The sequence below is a fragment of the Vespa crabro genome, chromosome 4 (assembly GCF_910589235.1).
Source record: "Vespa crabro chromosome 4, iyVesCrab1.2, whole genome shotgun sequence".
Taxonomy (NCBI): Eukaryota; Metazoa; Arthropoda; class Insecta; order Hymenoptera; family Vespidae; genus Vespa; species Vespa crabro.
Genome location: NC_060958.1, coordinates 3,963,745 through 3,977,409, shown reverse-complemented (window position 1 = coordinate 3,977,409; position 13,665 = coordinate 3,963,745). Strand labels below are relative to the sequence as shown.

The 13,665-nt window shown below is 36.4% G+C and overlaps 3 protein-coding genes across 6 annotated transcripts in view; 1 reads left to right on the top strand and 2 right to left on the bottom strand.

The window, feature by feature from the left end:
- Window positions 1–5,526, bottom strand: part of LOC124423954 (thrombospondin type-1 domain-containing protein 4-like) — a 13,183-nt gene extending 7,657 nt beyond the window's left edge. Inside the window, exon 1 of one of the 3 annotated variants that reach the window (XM_046962356.1) lies at window positions 4,920–5,526. In XM_046962356.1, the coding sequence (XP_046818312.1) occupies window positions 4,920–4,928 (9 nt within the window). In that variant the 5' untranslated portion in view covers window positions 4,929–5,526. Of the gene's footprint in view, window positions 1–2,310; window positions 2,503–4,919 lie in introns of those variants that run through there. The other 2 variants (XM_046962355.1, XM_046962357.1) reach the window with 2 other exon arrangements.
- The window catches only part of LOC124423958 (adenylate kinase isoenzyme 1-like), a 13,893-nt gene extending 228 nt beyond the window's left edge, over window positions 1–13,665 (top strand). Inside the window, exons 2-6 of one of the 2 annotated variants that reach the window (XM_046962363.1) lie at window positions 48–1,595; window positions 5,993–7,338; window positions 12,521–12,703; window positions 12,775–13,034; window positions 13,160–13,665. In XM_046962363.1, coding sequence (XP_046818319.1) covers window positions 12,571–12,703; window positions 12,775–13,034; window positions 13,160–13,444 — 678 coding nt within the window. In that variant the 5' untranslated portion in view covers window positions 48–1,595; window positions 5,993–7,338; window positions 12,521–12,570 and the 3' untranslated portion in view covers window positions 13,445–13,665. Of the gene's footprint in view, window positions 1–47; window positions 1,596–5,992; window positions 8,357–12,520; window positions 12,704–12,774; window positions 13,035–13,159 lie in introns of both variants that reach the window. The other variant, XM_046962362.1, reaches the window with a different exon arrangement.
- Window positions 9,870–11,853, bottom strand: LOC124423644 (malate dehydrogenase, mitochondrial-like). The gene is made up of 4 exons (XM_046961607.1): window positions 11,410–11,853; window positions 10,971–11,342; window positions 10,338–10,601; window positions 9,870–10,055 (listed from the first exon to the last, which is right to left on the bottom strand). The coding sequence occupies exons 1-4, from the start codon at window positions 11,851–11,853 to the stop codon at window positions 9,870–9,872; spliced, it is 1,266 nt and encodes a 421-aa protein (XP_046817563.1).

Genomic DNA, 13,665 nt, shown 5'->3' with positions numbered 1-13,665 from the left:
ATTGGATCGACGTCGATCTCTCATTCTATCTCTTTCTCTTCAATTAGAATAATATTGATGTTTTGAAAGAAGGTTCGAAATATCGATCTGATGTCTATGAAAGGGATACTTCTAGCAATTAAATCAATGTGAGTTCCGTTTCCTGGAAGAACTAATCGGATGAAATCGACGTTCCAGTATGTATGATAATATCTTTTAAACAAGAAATATAAAAAAAAAATCTTTGTACATGCATATGTATGTGTTTAATAAAGAGAAAAAGAGAGAAAGAAAGAGAGAGAGAGAGAGAGCGAGAGAAAAGACCAGCGCATAATCTTGCGGCAAATTCAATATGCCTTTTAACATTGACCGAGACGCGAACGGGAACGTTTAACGTGCAAAATGAAAATGATCCGACGCGGTAATTTCGAGAGGAAAGTTTTAAAAAAAAAAGAAAAAAACGAATAAAAAAGGAACAATAAGAAAAAGCTATTGGGATAAAACGTGTTTAAGAATCCTTTCTTTTAAATAGAAGTAAAAGGTAAGCATGCAAAATAGACACGTTTTAATTGGGCCCGGAATGCATTACGTGCAAAACCGCTTATCTCGTTGCACGTGCTTAAAACTGAACATTGAGTGCTCCATATCGAGAACGCTACTGTTTGGATAGTCTCGTTCGAAACAGGTGCGTCGCCGTTTGCCCACGCTCTGATTTACTCAACGGAAAAAATGTTTCTTTCTATCTTTCAAAATATTCTTTTTATGCTTTTATATGTGTGATTGTGTTTGTGGGTCTCTCTCTGATTCTCTCTGTCCCTTTCTGTCTCGTTCTGTTTTTATCTCGCTCACTCATTTTTTCATCCGCTTTCTCTATCTCTCTTTTCTTTAAAAAAAAGTATGAGAGTTCCTGCCAATACAACGTCGGTGTCTAAGAATACGCATTACTCGTAACATTTAGCCACGGGAACGCGTTCCACACGATGTAGAACTTTCTGGATAAATCTTCTTGTGTCAGAGAGAAAGAGAGAGAGAGAGGGGGAGGAAGAGAAAGAGAGGGAGGACAAGAGAGAGAGAGAGAGAGAGAGAGAGAAAGCTTCTTATCATCAAAAAATGAAAAAAACATACTATCTTGCCCCGTGATTCTTTTTATTGGCTGGTAAAAGAGAAGCCATCGTTGAGGATTATTTCGCGAGAGAGTAAGAAACCAAGTAGAAAAAAAAGAAAAATAGAAGGAAAGAAATACAGAAGTATGAGGAAGGACAAGAAAAAAGTAGAAGGAAAAGATCTTATCGTAAAAGAAAAAGAGAGAGAGAGACAGAGATAGAGAAAGAATACTTTCCAGTACGCTTTGGAAGAGTAACGAAGTAAATATGGCATGGCGCTTTAAGCGTCAAGTAAGCCGTGTAAAACGTGTAAGTAAGAGTGAAAGAGAAAGAGAGAGGAAGACCAACCACTGGCAACGTGGGTCCTGTAATTTGTCTTTCGACGAGTCTGCTCTTTGGACGTCGTCGTGATGTGGTAGAAAAAAAGAACGACCGAGCAAGATTTTCGAGAAGCTTACAAATTATAATATTTGACCGTGACACACGGGTCTGATCGTCGTATGGCTATTTTTGGTAAGTGTACCCTTTCTCTTTCTGTCTTTCTTTCGTTCTGTTTCAACTTTCTCTTCTCTCTCTCTCTCTCTCTCTCTCTCTCTCTCTCTCTCTCTTTCTCTCTCTCTTTCTCTCTCTCATTTAATTCTCTCTTTCATAAAACGAGGATCGTGTTACGGGTCGCAATAACGGCAGCTTTTATAGTCGAAGCGAATGCGAATGCGATTTTACTGCTCGTCCGAAAAAAGTATAACGAACGTATGAACATGCTAAGATAGATCGAGAGGAGTTAAATGATGAAAAAATGAGGAAATCTATCTTTTTCTCTCATTTTCTCTCTCTCTTTCTTTCTCTTTCTTTTTGTTAGCTACTTATAATGAACATTCCTTTTTTACGTAATAAAGATGAGAATGAAAAGCAAAGAAAATTCTTTTATTTATTATTTGAGATTTTTTATTTATTATCTATAGACGATAGACGAGAAGTTTCTAATATTATTATCCTGTATGTATGTGCGAAGAAAAGAAGGAAAGACGAAGAAAAGAAGGAAAGAAAGAAATATAGAGTACATAGAGAAAAAATATGTAGAGTTAGACATCGACATGGCAAGTTTCATGATCATTCGCTTGATATATGATATTGGCACTGATGTCATAAGGGGACGAACGAAGAGTACCTTAATGGTGCAATAAATCAAAGCTCGATACCTTTAGTGTGCCGCGAATGCATAACTTACCGTTAAAGTTAGGAGAAGAGAAGAGAATAGTCCGAGTAGTCGCTGCATCTTCGACGATGGACGACAGGATGATGACGACGATGAAGCAGCAGCAGAAGAAGAAGTAGTAGTAGTAGTAGTAGTAGTAGTAGTAGTAGTAGTAGTAGTAGTAGTAGTAGTAGTAGTAGTAGTAGTAGTAGTAATAGTAGTAGTAGTAGTAGTAGTAGTAGTAATAGTAGTAGTAATAATAGTAGTAGTAATAGTAGTAGTAGTAGTAGTAGTAATAGTAGTAGTAATAGTAGAAGTAGGGGTAGAAGAAGAAGAAAAAACAAGAAAACTTTCTTTTCAAATTCAATCACGATCCATCCTTTCTCGATAATTTTTCTTCTTTAGATTCTTGAAGATTATATCAAATGATATCCATCGATAAAAATATCGAAATAACTCGTGAATTATCACATCACATTCCTTTCGATCTCAATTCTCGCGTTCGTCGAGTATTCGGAAGAATTTGTTTCTTTTTTACCTTTTTATTTTCTTTTTCTTTCGTTTTTTGTTTTTCTTTTTAAAATCTTTTTCGAGTTCACAGCGACACCGGCTGCTCCTTAACAAAAACGATTATGAATATTCGGAGGCACAGGGGAAACTCAAGCGACGATAGGCCGGATAGTAAAGATAAAAGTTAACCTATTCTACTATATATATATATATATATATATATATATATATATATATATGTATATATATATATATATATATATATGTATATATACTATTCGTGAGATAAGAAATGTCGAGATAAGAAATCTGCGTAAACGTCGCTGCAGTTTCGTGGGTAATTTATTTGTAGTATACGTTTATTAGTAGGTCATGGAGGTGATGCATTGCGAAGAATTCGTTCTTCGTGGATCGAGAGATCTCGATCACGTGATCCTCCTTTTGTGCGATCGAGATTCCTCGATCGTACCGTATGTCTCCCTTCGTTCGTGTCGGGATTGTCGTTTGTTATTGCGTGCATATACCAACTTGCGGGTGCGTTACATAGCGCACGCGTCTAACGCTTTTTCATGCTCCAGTTGTCAGCGGGCCTTAGAATCAACTAATTCTAATACAGCCTGAACATACGAGGTAATAACTCGAGCAACGGGAAAGGAAAGAATTAAATCGTGTATTTGGCATACGTTCGAACATCTCAATATTAAACATACGAGTATGTACTTACTTCCTCCTCTATTATTATTTATCGATGATTTGCATACTTTTAATAGAAGTTCGGACGATAATTAGTTGGCTCACGTGAGCTCGATTAAAATCTTTCGTCTTTCTCTTCCTTTCCATTCATCCTGTTGCCAATGTGTGTATACATATATATATATATATATATATATATATATATATATATATATGTATATGTATACGCGTATCTACGTCTACATATGTTAAGCGCGTGACGAACGCACGTAAAATTACACTTCGTTACGCGGATATTAGCTGCGAAGCACGCGTATCAAAACAGATTGTAAATTAATTAAACCGTCTATCTTGGTACATACACGCAACATAGTGTGCCAACTGGTAAACCGAAATGAACGGAGAAGAGGAGAGAACTTTCCGACTAGCGACGTGAGAAAATTTTTAATTGACTTAGCTATTTAATATCTTCTTAATTTATTATTGTTATTTCCCGATCTTTGATATTAATTGCAAGAATGCTTTTATCTTTGGTGTTCCCGTCGAAAGTTTGTATCGTCGTTTCTCAACAATTTTCTAATGTGCAAACGCAACGAATCATGTTAAAGAGAGAGAAAGATAGAGAGGGAAAGAGAGAGAGAGAGAGAGAGAAAGAGAATCCTCTCAACAAGACGACTAAAATGCCGTTTATTTTTATGATTATCCGTTGAGCGCGACGTCGAGAACTATTAATAAGTTTCCTATGTATACGTTAGCTGAGTTAACATGTTCATATATATATATGTGTGTGTGTATATGCCTCGTACTCGGCTCTTTTAAAAAGAAAAAGGCGATTCGTGGCGTGCAATCGCCACACGGATAAGATATCGTTCGATCCGTGCAATGAATGTACTCGCGAGAAAGCTTTTGATCGGTGCCGTCGATTCGGCATATACTCATTTTACCGCGATACGATAACCCACAAAGTCGAGTTGGATCTTCCCTTTGTGAGGAAGAATACTCGGTGCCCGAAACTCTCGAGATTGCAAAGTCAAGGTCGAGTGTAAAAAATAGATCAAGTTTGAAGACGACATTGGAACAGAAGAGAGAGCGAGAGAAGAGAAACGAGAGAGATAGATACTATTCTTCCTTCTAATCATAAACTACCTACCTACGTTACGTTAGCTCGTATGTGCATGTGTATATTAATGAAAGAAATAAAAAAGAAATAAAAAATATAAAAAATAAAATAGAAAAAAAAAGAAATACCTACGAATTTATGGAACGGCACAAAAAAGTATTTTACGATATGTCACGCGACACGATTAATATATACATAAATCGAATTAAACAAAAATCGTATTCGCGTATATGCGAATTATTTTAATTAACACTTTTTCGTGTAGAGACGATTGTGGAAATGCAGTAATACCGTGACATATGTATTTCGAAGAAATAACCTGTTGCATCGAGCCGCAACAACACCGGTGACACCGTAGAAACGATTCGATGCAAATCAAAGTACTAGATGGATATCATCCTGTCACGCGGTTTTCACGCATTCGCACGTCACACGACGGGTTTTGCGGTGTTCGTCTCCACTTCTCGTTCGTCGAAACTTCTCATTTAAGAGCTCATCTACTAAGAGCTGATATCGATTGGAATAGTAGATACGTGGGATTGGTAATGTTGAGGATTGTCCCTCCGAAAATTGGCACGTTCACCATCAACTCTTACGCATTTGACTGATCATCGAATCACTTTTTTCTTAACTAATTTCGAAAGTGAACAATAACATATTGTTCCTCGCGAATTTATTTTAATAATGATCAAAAACACGGAACGAACTGATTTAAACGAAGGAATGAAATCTTTTAATGAAATAGGAAGGAAAATGTTTAATGTGTAACGTCACGTATCTGTGTCCGTGTCTGTATGTGTGTAATTTTTTTAAAGAAAGGAAGGAGAGAGAGAGAGAAAGAGAGTGAGAGAAAGAGAGAGAGAGAGAGAGAGAGAGAGAGAAAGAGGGAAAGAGAGAGAGAGAGAGAGAGAGAGAGAGAGAGAGAGAGAGAGAGAGACAGGGAGGCGTATTCTTCCGGCGTACTTTCCAGAGGTGTCGTTTAGAACTGACGGCTCCCCTCGATGGAGGAGCAACTTTATACTTGCGGCGAGCACTCCGAACGAGGAGTGCGGTATGAACGTGGCTTAAGGCGCCACTGTCACGACGCCACTGTCACCTGGCAACGAGACGTTTCTGATTACTATACTGTCTAACACTGGGAACTAGAAATGCACCTATGATAGTTATAATAAAATTCTTTTCTTTCGGTTTTCCCCTCCCCTCCCCCTTGACTCCACAAGCACATACATATACATCTAACTTTCTTCGTGTCTCTTTACTCGGATGAGACAATGGGCAATGGATTGATTATAACGTGACACTTAAGAATCGTCGTTCGCTTGAAAATGTGGTTTTCTTATCTTTTTCATTTTTTTCTCCTTTTTTCTGTCTTCATTTTCTTTTTCTTTTCAGGCTCTTCTTCAATATCGGTAGAATTATGGCCATCACCTTAAGGATGAGAGATCATTGACTAGGGATCCGATGACCAGGATAACGCGTTGCAGTCATCTTCTTATAACGAGGAAATTTTTGTTACGATCGCTTACTCCTCACGTTTCATTTCTTTTTCCTTTTTTCTTTTATTCTTTTCTTCTTTTATTTATTTCATTGTTTTCTTATCTTTTCTTTTTCTTTTATTTTTCTTTTTACTTTTCTCATCATAAGAAAGCACTTTTCAACAAATGGATACGATCGAATCATCCTGTCTGCTTTCCTCTCGATCCGGAAACGTTGATGTAATCTCTGGATCTACGTTTTAGCTCACGGCTCGTGGATTATGGGACTAAAATTAGTGAATGTTTATCCGAATAAGATTCGAGCAACGAGTACTATGTTTGTTGGAAGACTTCGTTGGTATAGAAAAATGAAAATCTGAAGTATACCAACCATTCGAAATTTATAAAAAGCTAAATGAAAACAAAAACAACATGTGAGTTCGAACGCCGTTAAGAAGTTTCATTGGGAGATATAAGATGATTGATGAGTTTATCCTTCGTTGGAAGAATTCGTTGGAATAAAAAAAAAAAAGAAAAAAAACAGAGAGAAAGAGAGAGAGAGAGAGAGAGGAAAGAAAAAGAAAAATTAATATTTGAACCATAAAAGATGCTTAGCTGAGCACATTTTGTTGAAGCAAAAGAGGAAAACGATTTCGATCGACGTTAGGAAATCTCGTTGCAGAAAATATGAAGATCAACGGGGGTCATCTTTCGTCAACGTAGCAGCAGAGCAACAAGCTCTGGAACAAATTATCGACGTACCGACTGAGATGGAATTAACTGCGCCAAGTTAAATTGCTGCATTCCTAGAAGTCATTCGAACGTGCATATTTCCTCTTCGTATCGGGATTGAAAACTTTTTTTCGAATAATTTGTAAAATCTTGTTCATTAAGATATTGGGAGAGAAAGAGAGAGAGAAAGAGAAAAAGAGAGAGAGAGAGAGAGAGAGAAAGAGCGAGAAAGAGGGAGGGAGGGAAATCGATAAAAGGGAAGATCGATCTATCTCTTCGTCTTCGACATGAAAGGAAAAATGAAGGCGCAAGCATATTTATAGTCGTGTTATAGGCATTACACCATGATAATCGAATAAAGCGCAGAGATAACTTCCGTTTTTTGCTACCTCCATTCATAGTGTCAACGACTCGATGACACGATTCATTAGGATCATTAATGTCGGGTCAGCGTCGCCCTGCGCAAAGGCAAGGATCGATGGATATGGACGTGGAATAACTCGCACACGGCCGAACCATAATTATGCCAAGGTGAAAAAAGTTTAGCGTTAGTCGTATGCGAAAATAGGTATGTTGTCTCACTCGATCGAAACGATCAATTAGATAGTCGTTAAGAGGAGAGAACAAAGAAAAAAAGAAAACAAAAAATAAAAGGAAAAAAAAGAAAAAGAAAGAAAATAACTAAACAATTGACAGAACATTGTCATGGATTTGAAGATAATCTCGAAATCTCGAGCATGTCCTACTTCTTTGTTCCCTCTCATATCAAATCCAAGTAGCTCGGGAAACAAGGAACAGTATGACACTCTTTGCTCCAGTTCTTTTATGGTGGTTTTTTTTGTTTCTTTCTTTCTTTTCTTTTTTCTTTTCTCTTTCTCTGCCCCCTCCCTTTTTTATTCTCTTTCTTTCTCGAGATTCGAGACTGTTATTTATTAAGCCATAGAGAAATAAGCGCCGTATAGTCCAGCTCTCTAATGGCATCTCGAGAAGGACTTATCGCCGGAATCCGTTCTACGTCCACTCGACCGGCCGGTCGTGGTTTAATATTAGAGTATGAGCGATCTGTTAAAAATACTTCTTCGATGCGAAATTCTGAAAATCGCGAATTCCGATTAACTCTTTACGATCGCGACCTGAAAATCTGGTTCGAAGCCTTCGTCTCTTCGGACCACCCCGTGAGTTGACTTTTCGAAATTAGCGAATTTGATAAAGAACTCGATGACTCCTTAATCTATAATTTAGAGATTGTTAGTGCAAACATTCATTCGTTTTTCTACTTGAAAAAGGAAATATACGAACGAAGTCATTCTTCTCCGATGCGTTCCTATTTCTCTCTCTCTCTCTCTCTCTCTCTCTTTCTCTCTCTCTCTCTCTCTCTCTCTCTCTCTCTCTCTCTCTCTCTCTCTCTCTTTGTCTATTTCTTCTCTCGAACGGGAGTAGGTCTAGCGCTGTTTAATGTCATTAATAAAGTTGCATCAGCATCGAACGCACGGTGATACATCGAACAGAAGGAGTGGCTCGAATAAATGGATCGATGCGATGGATGCGCGTACGTAGAACGAGAGAAAGAGAAATAGAGAAAATTATATCTATTATGCCTTAGGACCAACCATCTCCATTACCTTGATATAGCTACTCGATATAGCACAAAAGAAAATTATCGCACGGCATCTTCCTGAAGAGAGAGGAAGATCGAAAACAGAAACGCGTTAGTATCGAGGAATCGAGTAATATAAATGGATCGGTTCGAAGGACGTAATTTGAAATATTCGAGATATGCGACGTTGAAAATCGTAAATGTATAGAATTAAATGTATACATATATCTAAGTAAGAGAGTGTAGAGCAATGAGAGATCTCGAAGGTTTCAAGCATCTACGACGACCAAAATGACCAAGACGACAATGATGATCGAGCTCTTCGCCTCTTTCGGCATCTCCTTTCGATATTCCCGATAAAGATAAATTTTTGTCCATGCATAGTGATCGTTAATCCTAGCGAAATAAGGTTTCTCGACGAGTCACAGAGCGTTCCAATCGAAACATTCAAAACTGGTTCGCTAACTCGCTTATCGGTACTTTGAAATTAATCTCTAAAAGTATTTTGCGATCGTTAGTTTCCAGGTATCTAATGCACGATACTAGTGGCTCACGGCTAATCGTGATCGCGTTATTATCTTGATTTTGTCTTATAAAGATAGAAAGAGATAGAGTATATGTAAAAAGAGAGAAAATGAAAGAGAGGCAGAGAGCAAGAAACTGTACTTCGACTTCTTCGATGAAATTCGACTGCCTAACATTTGTCCAATTCTAAGAAGTTGTATTTCATGAAAATTTAATACAAATAAACCGAGAACCTTTAATTGTAGCTTTTGATGATTATGACGATGGTAACTTTACGAATCGACGAGCGTATAACGATTAGCTTAACGATTCTCATTCGCATTATCATTCGACGTACACCAAAGCAAAGCATTACAATATCAATGAAAATATAGTTCTGCTTGTCGTCCTAATCTTATTCAAATTCTATCTCGCTTCCTTCTAATCCCGCTTTACGTCATTTTTACGTCGAAGATTTACGCGATATTTCGCGTTCGACCTTGTTAACCTGTCGGTTTTTTATACTGATCGTCGGTCATGCGTGTCAACTTTCCACAATTGATCTAAAATATTGCTAATTCGATCATATTTCAAGATATAAAATCTACTGCGTTATTCTAATCTCTTCAGGTTTATAGATCGTTAACTTAGAAATCAATATGACCGGCATTTGCAATAAATTCGAGTTGAAAAATATTTTTCTTGTGAAAAAACGTATGAAATTATCAAATAAAAATAAAACAAGAAAAAAAGAAGAACAAACTGAGAAAACGTGACTTTCCAATAATTGTAGTGTCTTTTCATCGATCAAGCAAGATAACTAAAGATCGTGACGTTTCCATCTAATTTGTTTTGGCCTAAGAACTAGGTGTAATTTAAGCGCTTATTGGCATATGACTAATTTACAACATAACCGAACCGTTGCGTATGTCACGCCTCCGCTTTTAACGTTATACGTACGTTAGTAGTACATCGAGTCCGGTGTACCGACGTGGAAATCATTTCTAACTCTTATCTCATTTGAAAATCCAAGCAGCGAGTGAATTGCTCGTTTGATAGGTGGTATGACGACGGAACGCAAATCATTAACTTTGTCGTACGTTTTATGCTCGTAAACGGAATTATAAGTTTCGATTCTTATTACGACCTAAATGATAAATGCTATTCTAAATAAAAATACACAAAGTTCATTGAATAGTATTATAATCATCGCTAGGACACCGTTTTGATTCATAGAAATAGATATATTCGGACGATTATTTGTTAATAATTCATGCTTGAACAATGTGGAAAAAAACAAAAAGAAGAAAAGCGAAGGAGAACAATTAATCCATTGATTTTCTTAGATTTCTTTTTCTTCAAAGAAAAACGATGAGAATTAACTTTACGATTCATTTTAAACGTCGAATTTATCAATGAACTCTTTTACCATATCGACTTGCTTCCGTAGGACCTTGACCGCATCGTCGATAAGTTTTTGCTCGAATACATTAACTCTGCCGAAACCCAAATTTTTATCGATCCCAGCTGGCCCAAGTAACAATTCGTTTGAAAAAAAATGAGCCCCGGTCACGCGAGATTCCGTATATGCGGAAATAACTATATTTGGCTCGTGGTGAATGGCACGGGCAAGTTTGTGAATGAAATACATGGCTGCTGAAGCCATGGAGTATGTGCTACTTGATTTTTTCATCTGAAATATCAATAACGTTTGTTAGAAACTATAAAAAAGATCTCACGGTCAAGAAACATTTTCATTACCATCAATAACAAAAACGTTATTATCTCGCTCGAATATCAAGGTTATGAATAATGATCGATGGATATGTGATTCGAAACGATCGTTATAACTTCATCGCATTACCGGTATCGATTATGAAAGCTTCAAGGCTGGCGCCAATACACCACTTATTAATCATCGCATTTGTAAGGAAAGATCGTTAAAGATAAAAAGATTATTCTTTCAATAGATTCTTTTTATCTTCATACATATATTTTTTTTTTTTCCTTTTCTTTTTATAAAATCCCAAGAAATAAGTAATAAACTAAGAGAGTTAATTACCTTCACGATATTTTTCCCGGCTATTCTAACAGCCTTGGTGAGATTCATCATCTCCTCCGGTGTCAACTCTATGTTAGGCCGACATCTTGAGAACAATGGGACTGTAGTGTGCTCCCCATGACCACCTACAACGGGAACATAAGTCCACTTTGGATCCACACAAATTAATTCGGCGAAGTAATGTCGCGCTCTCAAATGATCCAATTCGCAGACTCCGAATAATTTTGCTGGATTGTAGGAGCCATGTTTTTTTAAAATATGCGCAGCTAAAGGTACCAAGGTATCTATCGGATTCGCAATTATTGCTATTAATGCTGTAGGACAAGCTTCGGAACAGGCCTTACATATGTTCGCACAAATCTTTGCGTTGTCCTATGAAATCAATATAGGAATATAATCATACATTTCATTCGATTTATTTATTTTTCAACATACGGACCGAGAAAAGATCTTCTCGTAATGAATCATCAGTCTTTCTCGAGTAACCAGCCGATATCACCACAATGTCAACATCTTTTAGACCTTTGCAAAGATTTTCCATTCCGCACATACCAAAAATAGGAAGTTTTGTAGGTATGTGATTTAATTCTTCGATTATTCCTGAAGGATCGCTTCTATTCAACAGTCGAAGCTCCGTCAATGTACCAGGAAACATTTTCAACAAATGCGCCAAAGATTTTCCAACACCTCCTAACCCGATTATGGCAACGCGACACTTGTATATGCAATGTAATTCGCTTCGATCTCGAGGTAGACAATCATTTGAACCTTCTCTCTTCGATAACTTCATTGGTAAAAGTTTGCTTGCAAGGAATTCATTGCGAAATATATGTTTTTCTAAAATGGACAACATTTTGTAAAGGCAATATATTTGTAACCTCATTTTTGAATTTTTTTTCTTTTATTTTTTAAACTTTTCCCTTTTTTAGTAAGAAGACATTACAAATCCGACGACTGTTCACTTTTCATGAAAAAGTATTTTATTCCTGATTCGTATTCATTTAAAATATCGTTTACTCAATATTTTATACGCCTTTCATGTTATATTTAACTTGTAAGTCTAAAAAGTGTATCTTCCTAACTTCATAGTAGCATATCATGATTTGATTTATTTCTATTTGTAATTCTATTTAAAAGATCATTGATTCATGATTAATAATGAAATGCATGGCATAATTAATATATTAGTATTATATTTAAACTTATTGTTAATATATCACTAATTGAAGCCTAATATCGTCGCACGCAATTTGCGAATTTTCTCGCGATTGTAAATATCGATAATATAGCTTTTGACAAATACGTATCAACCAATGGTAATCCAAATGATTCATCTTGCGTATGCGTTATAATTCTGTTTTACCGACCGTAGGTATAAAAGAAAAAGAAACGTCCGACCTTCGAGCATGTAACATCCAACAATATCATAAAATAATATCAATACAATACTTTTTGCGAGTATCGTGTTATAAAGAAAATCTTATGTAACATACTTCACGTTCATCGATCTGTCATTTTATTCAAACCTATAAAATTATTTATTGATACAGGAAAGATAAACGCGTTATAAGGAAGTTTCTCATCCGAAAAGTGCAATATTATGGGCAATTGCCTTAGACCGAGGGATCCCTTAGAGGATATTCTTCCGAAAGAGACCGGAATTGATGCATCGGCTGTTAGAGAGGCTAATTTACCAATGATATGCCTGATCGGTGGACCAGGTTCAGGAAAGTGTTAGTATCATTGTGATTAACTCCGTTCTTTTCCTATACCGTAATGTATAAATAATAATTTTTTCTTTTAGCTACCCAATCGAAAAAAGTGTTAGAAAAATTTCACTGGCTAATTATATCAAGTTCTGAAATACTTCGCGACGAGGTTCACACGAGATCAGTAAAAGGAGTCGTTTTAGCGAGATATATGTCTCAAGGTCGATTAGTACCAGCCGACGTTTTAATAGAACTAATTAAAACGAAGATGCTAAAGCATTTTAACACAGCAAAAGGATTTTTTCTAACGGGATTCCCGCGTGAAAAGGAGCAGGGAAAAATGTTTGAAAGACAGGTATTACTTTCGATACGATTGACTTTATTATCTTGAATCGATTCTTAAATCGATCATCAAACGATCAAGATTTTCAACATTTAATCGTATTAATCCGTTACATCGATAAATCTGTACATCGATAGGTGAAACCATTCGATCTGTTGATCTATTTATCAGCGAGGAATTCAGTACTACGTGACAGAGCAATGGCTAAGGCAGTAACGATGACTGAAAGACTCGAGGAGAGCGAGGAGAAGCTTAAAGAACGCATAAGAATTTTTCACAAGATGAATAAACCCATATTACGTCATTACAAGAAAAAACTCGTTGTGATAAATGCCGAGAATGATGATGAAAACGTATTCGCAGACATCTGTCGAGAGATGGAGAATATCTTAAAAAAAATATCAGCACAAACGTCATCGTGAATCGCTATTTCGTATTATCTCGTAATTATTATGTTGTGTATAGTTTTTCCGAAAAACAAAAGAAAGTATTATATAAAATTTGAAGAACAAAAAAGAAAAGAAAAAGAAAAAGAATAAGAGAGAGAAAGAGAGAGAGAGAATAAGTAGATTTCGAAGGACGATCGGCTATCGAAATTATAGGCAACATTTTTCTTCGCTGGTATATTATAGAAGGAACATAA

Coding starts and splice junctions, on each gene's coding strand:
- LOC124423644 (XM_046961607.1), bottom strand. CDS start 11,853: ATGAGGTTACAAATATATTGCCTTTACAAAATGTTGTCCATTTTAGAA. Junction 11,343..11,409: donor TACGAGAAGATCTTTTCTCG/GTCCGTATGTTG, acceptor TTGATTTCATAG/GACAACGCAAAGATTTGTGC. Junction 10,602..10,970: donor CCGGGAAAAATATCGTGAAG/GTAATTAACTCT, acceptor TTGATATTTCAG/ATGAAAAAATCAAGTAGCAC.